Genomic DNA, 8623 nt, shown 5'->3' with positions numbered 1-8623 from the left:
TTTCCTGGGAAGCTCTTCCCCCGTTACCCTCATTCCCTGACCTCCTAATCCAAGCCACCCTTCCTCAGTCCCCAGGTACACTCCGCGTACCGCAAAAAAAAAAAAAAAGAAGGGTTTGTGGGAGGGGAAGTCAGTAGCATCTTAGTGCAAAGGGATCTACCTCCTCAGATTACTTTTCTGAAGATAGCTGGGACTGAGGGATGCGGAAGCCTTACAGGAAGCAGTGGGGACCGCTGACTCAAGGTGGTCCCAGGGGCAAAGCTTCCCTCTCCTCCACCATACACATGGCCCGTGTCCCAGGGAAAGTCCTTTACTAGTTCACAGGGGAGGAGCAGGAACTGGGCTGTCAGCAACCCCAGCAGCCCCTTTTTTTTGTTTGTTTTTGCGGTACATGGGCCTCTCACTGTTGTGGCCTCTCCTGTTGCGGAGCACAGGCTCTGGACGCCCAGGCTCAGCGGCCATGGCTCACGGGCCCAGCCGCTCCGCGGCGTGTGGGATCTTCCCGGACCGGGGCATGAACCCGTGTCCCCTGCATCGGCAGGCGGACTCTCAACCACTGCGCCACCAGGGAAGCCCCCCTTTTTGTAAATCATCTCTTGCCCTTCCTCCTTCTACCCACCTGAAACTTCCTCAGAGAGTGTATGTAACCCTTAAACACGATGAGCTCATGCTTAGTGAAAGCCACCAGTTCTTCCGAGCAAACGTGATCTCACCTTTCGGATTCACTCCTGGAAGTGGCTTCTCCAACCCCTGGCTCTTCCCCCACCTGCAGGACTCCGAGGACTCTCTCCACCTGGGCGCCCCCCAGGCCAAGGAAGCAGGCCCACCTGCTGGTGTGCAAGGAGAAAATAGCAGGACCTCTCTTGGTTTCTTATCTCATCCTTTCAGTATTTTTATTGTTTATGCATGTTTTATGATGTACATGACCTATTGGTACAAGCAGTCCACAAATATAGCTCGATAGTAATACACATATATGGGGGTAAGCACTCAACATTATTATTCATTTCTACTCTAGGGATGCAAGCAAGCAGGTCTGGAGGGTGCCGACACGAAGGCGTAACGCCAGTCAGGTTCACAATAAATGGTAATTGGGAGCAACGGGGGCCACAGAGGGTTCACGCCCTGCCTGAGAGGACGCTACCTAGCTCTTTGCCATGCCAGGATGGAGGCCTAGGGCTGCCAGATGTTCTGAATTCTGAAGAGGATGCACACATTTTTATTTTACATGAAATCTCCCAATTTTTGAATATTGGCACCTAGTGAACTATGACAAGGAAGAGACACTGGGGGGGTGAAATAGAACACTAGGCTAGATGGTCCCAAGGCTGCCCAGCCGGTGACTTCTGCGTGCCCTGCACTCCTTACCTACGTGATTTCATTTCATCTCTCCCACAACCCTGAGAGGCAGCGCTTCATCGTTCACTGACGGGGAGACTGAGGCTTAAAGACATCAGGGAATTCATCCAGTGTCTACGAAGAGTCTCAAGATGAGGAAACCCCGCCTGCTTTGTGTGACGTGAACTCCCTGGGGTTGACTCCATGTGAATGAGCCCATACCTTGAACCAGCGAGATTCTGCTGGCGGGAGAGAGCCTGGTTCTCAGCGCACCTCTCAAGGGGCAAAAAAGCTCCTCAGCTTTCCAACTACTGCAAACAACTACAAAGAAGGTGACAGGCTGGGGAGGGGGGCTAACTATTCTCATGATTTCCAGGGTCACCAAAGGTCGGGAGCCAGGCCCAAAAGGGAGAGGTGGGTTCAGGGCACCACAAGACACAACTGGCACCAAGATTGAGGAAGGGAGGGGAAAATGCCTACAGCAGGTCACTTACTGACATATAATACTACTAATATTTACTGGGTATTTAACTATGTGTCAGATATTGTTCTAAGTCTGCAGCTAAGTTATTTCATTTCATCTCCGCCTTATGAGTTGGTGCCTATAGTATCCCCATTATACAGATGAGAAAACCAAGGCACAGTAACACACCAAAAGTCCCAAGCTACTGGGCATTTAGATCCAGGCACTCGAAAACCCAAGCCCAAGTTTTAACCTCTTCATCGTCTCTCTGGTGCCCTGACATCATCAGGATGGGCACTAGGGTTCTTCAAGCCTCAATGCTACCCATCGTTATGTGCGAACGGGGGAATTATGAAACAACATGTAGTATGCTGGCTAAAATCAGGAAGCAATGTAAATAGGACTGTGTCTCTTCCATTAGATCAGGGAAACTTCCTCAAGACAGGATGTCAACTTTATTTTAATCTTCAACACTGCTCCATTCTTATGTGCAGAGTACAGGGCTCATAACCCAGGCTGTCCTAGAGAAGGGAAAGAGGCTACTCTTCAACGAGGCATTTCTCTTTTAATTTATTTCGCCTGTGGGGAGAGCAGCTACAGAGAACGCGAAAACAGAATCTCCCGCTCTCAAACTTTTGATAGAAGTGCTGTCTGGGAGGGCTTTCTACAATGATGAAAATGTTCTGTGTCCAATACAGCAGTCACTAGCCACACATAGCTACTAAGCACTTGAAATGTGGCTCGTGCAACTGAGGAACTGAATTTTTAATTACGATTAAAATGGAATTTAAATTTAAGGAGCCCCATCTACCTAGTGGCTACCATACTGAACAGCGTAGCCTCTACAGGGTGTGGTGAGAAAATGGGCTAAATGTCTCTAAATTCGGTCTTCCCCTAGACGACCCGAGAGCCATCCCCTGCAGAGTCTCTGCAAAGGTTTGGGAAGGAGGAAAGTAGGTTAGGTTTTGCCACAGGCCAGGCTCACCTTGGTCGCTTCTCAGGCCTTGGGAGTGGAATGGCTCACATTAAAAATCCAAGTGGAGAACAGCCTTGGGGGTTGGAGGTTCTTGTTTAATACCAAATCACTATAACCCTGTGTCACTTTTAAACATTTTAATATTCATGGGCTCCATTCCCTAGCTGTTTCCAACTGGGACCCAGGGTCTACAATCCCAAGGCCCAGTCTACCCATAATCCCCTTGCCTAAGCCCATGACAAGGTTGGAGGAGAGAAGTCAAAGGCAGCCTTTGCTCCTCCACCTAAGACTTGTGCTCTTTCTCTAGGGTCTGGCTTCCAGAAGCAGACCCCTGAGCTCGGAAATGATATCTGTGAGATCAAACGGCAGAGGCATCGAAGGATCATCCTTTTCCCAATACGGCCGGCACTCTGGCTTCTGATCCGCAGGTAGAGTTCGGGCAATTCGGGACTGGCACCTGCAAGAGGAAGAACAGGCAGTTTACCCCTGGGAGGAAATGCCTGGAAGACCCAAACTCATGGGCAACTTGGGGCGACCTTGCCAAATGCCCCAGAGACGATCCGCTATGACGGTGGTGATGGTACACAAGGGTGAGTTTGGGCGGCAGAAAGCAGGTGTGTTTATAAGAAGGAAGAATTGTTCTTTATGGTGCTGGAACGTCTTTATTTTTTCCACTGCCCAGATCTGTATTACCTCTAATGGCTTTGTAGAAGCCAATCATCGGGGAAATTCAGTTACTCTGCCTTTAAAATGGTGAATTATTTTTTCATTATCTCGACTGTTATTTAAAGTGTGTGATTAAGCCATTATCAGATTTAACTGTTTGCGGGATTTCCATGTATTACTAGATTACTGGGAAAGATTAAATTGAATTTACTGCATTAAAACGTCCAAGAATAGATTAAACAATATTACAGACCGGGATTGACTTTGGAGATCCCAGAGATTTACAAGTGTCCCAGCCTGCTGTGCTCAGAAAAGGCACTCCAAGGAGAGACCGATTTATAAGGATATATGCAAATAGAGGTTAATAATCATTTCCACTGATGAATAGGTGGAGAAAACTTCCACAAAATTAAATTAAGAGGCTAGCAAGAGTGACTCCCTAAGGAAAACACTTAAATCACGGTTTTTATTAAATGGATTATTCATCAATAGTAGAGAAATTAATTATCATACGCAACTAAATTATAGCCTCGTAGGAAAAGAGTTGGGGCGACATCATCGCACCCTGGCAGGCATCTACCTTGCCGAAAGACCACAGCTTACTGGAAATTGGTCTGGGAAAACTCAGTGGCTTTGGCTTTATGTATCTGAAAAGTGATGATCAGACAGAAGAAAACACAAATTGCAATAAGAAACGAACAGTTTCTCTACTCTCTTGGAGCACGTGGCGGTGACAGTGTATGCACCGAAAAGAAATACTCTGAGTACATCTGGGAGAGCTGCGTGGTCCTTCCCCACCCCACCTGACCTTCTTGGCATTGTTCTCTAAATCAATTAAAAAGGGGTCTTACCCATCCTCTGTCTTCCGTGTAGGACTAACTATGATGAAGAGATCAAAGAATGGACCATCCTGGACCTATTTCCAAGCCTGATGGTCGAGCAGGCTCCTAACTAAAGGACATCTTCTCCTCTGGGGAATTATTAATGGTGAGGGGATCCCCATGGGAAAACATACTTCAACTTTACACCTATTTTCTCGGGTGGTTAATTGCTATCCTGGCATCCTGTGCACTCAATCCGTCGTACATTACACATAACATTCCAATATATCTTCAGCTCTCCGCATCGGGCCCTGATAATAGCGTCTGTTAACATGCACTAAGTACTATTATGTAGCACATCACTTCATAAATAATAAGATTAGCTGACCTCAGGGCCCCAAGAAGAGTAATGTGTTTAAATGTTCTCATTATTTATTTAAAACAAGAATTAAAGCAACAGAAGCTGCTTTTGACAATCCTCTTAGCATAAATATTAAACTGTTTGCACTGATAAGCCCACACAGAACTGAAGACAGAGGCACGTTCTGCAGAGTACTTAATAATAATAGGTGTTTGAGATGTTGCCCCTCACTGCAGTGGGTGCATCTCTGCAGTTCTAGAGACAGTCTCTAAATCACATGAAAGGGCTGGGGGAAATTAATATTCAAGGGAAGCTGCGACTAATTACAAAGGAACTCTGCAAAGCTTTTTAAATTGTTCTTTCTCTCTGCCTCAGAATCAGAGGGTAAGGCTCAATTTACCAGGTAGGGAGAGTTATTCCAAATTGAGCCTTTCCATCTCACGGCGGGTAAACGATCTGTGCACACACTACCCTGGTTGGCAGATTAAAGGGCTGTGATAAGTGCTGATCCACCTTGAATAGCATAAGGTTTGTCAAAAGTCAACAGAGATGCTTTTTCACCTGGCAGTGCGTTTTGCCCCCTTATTTTGAGAAAGTATTAAAAATGGTAACACCTGCTGCAGAAGTTCGCTTACACTTGTATTGTACAAGCTTCCCAAGCCCACCCAGTTTTCTTTTGGGTGAAGCTGCTCTGATTTTCTACTGTTCTTCCCATGGAAGGACTGGCCGGTGTGGGTACTACCTCCTTCTCATGCCGGCCCTGAGAGGCTAGGAGCTGTGCGTACCCATTGCTTCCCTCTGGGCTAGAGCTAGAACCCCTTGTTTGGTCTCTTCAGGGCCTTAATTCAGGTCTTTCAAGATCACTTTAAAACTCTTCCTTTAATGCCCAGTGCTCCTTGCCAGTTTCTCAATGGTCACGACTGCGCCCCACAGAGGGTTTGCTGTTGAGGTAATGCCTTCGCCTGCAAGGAAGCACAGTCGCCCCCAACTCAAAGCACATTGTCCAATTCAACATCATGCCGGATGGGGGGACTGAAAAAGAAAAGGCTTGAGAATGACTTGAAGGCGTATCTCCCTTTAGGTTTCAATTTCTCCTGCTCAATTCCCTCATTCTGCCTCTCTTCCATCTTAATTTCCTAAGATGGGGAAGCACAGTGGTAAAGACGTTCTCCGGACACCAGGAGCTGCTGCTTCCCTGGGGCATGACATCTTGGGCAAGCTTCTTAACCTCACCAAGCCTCAGTTTCTTACTTGTCACGTGGGAATACTGACGACGGTGATGACGATGACAGTACATTACTTATGGGCTTGTTGTGGAGGTTAAATGGATTAACACATGAGAAGTACTTAGCACAGTGCCTGGCACATAGGGAGCCCTCAGTAATTATTAAATACTATTGTTGCTATCGTTACTTCTACTACGAGTGCCAGTGACAATGGGAGATGCCAACAAGAGGGCTGCCTATTGTACCTGTGACTGTCCCCTCCCTTCAGCTAACTGACTGGGTGGCCTAGTCCACCAGTTCAGCTAACTGGACTGGGGGCAGCTCTGGAGAACCAGAAGCAGCTCTTTCTGGCTTGAAGCAGATTGAGCCTGGGGCTGAATCCCATCACAATGTGACGTTCCAGGACGCCGAGGCTTATGTGTTCAAGCTGCTACAACTCTCCAGTGACAGGCAAAAATGCTCAGATTCAGAAAGACTTAGCAGTTGCTCCTGAAGACCCAGAATTCATAACAGGTGCTGTCGTTGGACTGTCTGAGCGGCAGTTGTTTCAGGTTGACTTGGCATTTCTCGGAAATAAAGTTGGATCGTTTCTCAGCACGCATGCTCTGTAGCTCTCGCCAAATCAAGGGGCCCTGAGTTCTCTTAGGAAATGTTTTAGGAGTCCTGATGGTGGTGGACACTGGCTGTCTTGTGTCTTTTCCCAAGTTTCCCACAAAGAAGATTCTAAGTCTCCTGTGGGGAATCCGTCCCATCCCTATGCTTGGCCACGTGGTTTGAGTGAGATTGGCCCCACCTCTACAGCCAGGGAAGAGCCTTGACTGGTTTGATCTAATCAGTACATCCTACTCTCCCAGCCACAGGGAGGAGGTTAGGGGAGGCACGTGACCCTCTCCAGGGCAAGACTGAGAGAGTAAATCAAAGGACTGGTCTGGGAACTAAGGGAAAAGGCTTTCTTATCGCCTGGCCTGGGAACTATCAGGATATGTGATCTGGAACCACCATAGTCATTTTGCTACCATGCAGCAAGGGGCTGGGTCCTGGGTGATACGGTTTGAGTAGCTGGATTGAGTCTCACCTGAAGCTAGGTATGCCTAGACTTTTTCAGTTGCACGAGCTTGTTATTGTTTGAGTTCGTTTTTTCTGTCACTTGCGACCCAAAGAGTCCTGGCTGATATGCCGGCCATGCGTCCCACCCCTCGGTGCCCTCCTGCCTTCTACAACATCCACTGCAGTGGCCCTGCCTGCCAGGCGCATGTTGCTGGTCCTCTCTCCAAACTGAGATGCTGCTGATACAGTGCAGAGATCATGTGAAAGCATGAAATCCCTGGCTTTTGTTTTCGATTCCAATAATATTTCCATTGGGGACAAATTTCTACCCAGAAAACAAGAGTGCGCTGGTGTCATCCACACTGGCCTTTGTGCAAAAATAAGCCAGGGCTTCCCTGGTGGCGCAGTGGTTGAGGGTCTGCCTGCCAATGCAGGGGACACGGGTTCGTGCCCCGGTCCGGGAGGATCCCACATGCCGCGGAGCGGCTGGGCCCGTGAGCCATGGTTGCTGAGCCTGCGCGTCCGGAACCTGTGCTCCACAACGGGAGAGACCACAACGGTGAGAGGCCCGTGTACCGCAAAAAAAATAATAATAATAAAATAAAATAAAAATAAAAATAAGCCAGTTTTAATGACCAGAGCTGGATGACCTTTCTAAAGAAAGTTAAAAAAATTTCCCTAAAAATTTCTTTATCAAGGATAGCAGATCATTCTGAGCGCAGACAAACAGTAAGAAACTCAGCTAAACAGTAAGGAAGCTACAGTTTCCCCTTTCAACCTTGTGCTCTCTACTCCCATCCTAAAGGGTTAACAAATAAACTCAGATCTACTCAGAAAACCCTGTTCCTTTTATGCGGCATTGCAAGGGGAGCTATGGAAAATAATATATGCTTCATCTCTCTCCCTCCCAAATTCACATTATTTCAATTCAAAGGACTCTGTAGCTACCCTCAAAACTCTTGCTACTTGGGAGTGGTTCTCCCTGAATGACCTAGTGACGTAACAGGAAGCAGTTGAAAGGTGTCACGTCGGCTGGCCTGTCAGCCGACTGTCCAGAGGTTCCCCTCCTCTCCTCTCCCAGGTGTAACTCACGCAGGGCCCCACTGCCTGCTGATTCCCCCAGGGCTACACTTACATTTGGAGGATGAGGACCGCAGCTACATTAGTGAACACTGGTCGCCATGCTGAAATTAACCACTTTAGCTAAAGTGTGTGTTAATTATGGGTATGCAAGTAGTCAATAAAAGGTTAATGCAAGAGCCAGAGAATAAATTTCTTCCCTTATTGCATCACTTCACAGACTAAATGACTAACATTATACTTTGTGTTTTTAATCAATAGGTTTTACAGTAATGTGCTGGCCATCGATTTTAAGAAAACATGTACGGTCTTCCTCCTCGTCCCTAAATTTTGCAACAAATAAAGAAGGACAGGTAACATTTCCATTACTCTTGATGAAATGATAAAGATTTTGGGAGAAATGGTTCCTGCTAAAAGATTCATTGGGACAAACAGGCGTTAAAAAAAAAAAAAAAGTAGTGCTTCCCTGGTGGCGCAGTGGTTGAGAATCTGCCTGCTAATGCAGGGGACACGGGTTCTGAGCCCTGGTCTGGGAAGATACCACATGCCGCGGAGCAACTAGGCCCGTGAGCCACAACTACTGAGCCTGCGCGTCTGGAGCTTGTGCTCCGCAACAAGAGAGGCCGCAACAGTGAGAGGCCCGCG

At 47.4% G+C, this 8623-nt stretch overlaps 1 protein-coding gene across 2 annotated transcripts in view; it reads right to left on the bottom strand.

Moving 5' to 3' along the window:
* Positions 1-872: 872 nt before the first annotated feature.
* FTO (FTO alpha-ketoglutarate dependent dioxygenase) overlaps positions 873-8623 on the bottom strand; it is a 374156-nt gene continuing 366405 nt past the window's right edge. The window contains exon 9 of one of the 2 annotated variants that reach the window (XM_060000764.1): positions 873-3234. In XM_060000764.1, coding sequence (XP_059856747.1) covers positions 3081-3234 — 154 coding nt within the window. In that variant the 3' untranslated portion in view covers positions 873-3080. The remainder of the gene's footprint in view (positions 3235-8623) is intronic. The other variant, XM_060000765.1, reaches the window with a different exon arrangement.

This window comes from Delphinus delphis, chromosome 20 (assembly GCF_949987515.2).
Source record: "Delphinus delphis chromosome 20, mDelDel1.2, whole genome shotgun sequence".
Classification (NCBI taxonomy): domain Eukaryota; kingdom Metazoa; phylum Chordata; class Mammalia; order Artiodactyla; family Delphinidae; genus Delphinus; species Delphinus delphis.
The sequence above is the reverse complement of the archived record's forward strand: the minus strand, read 5'-3'. Positions and strand labels throughout refer to the sequence as shown.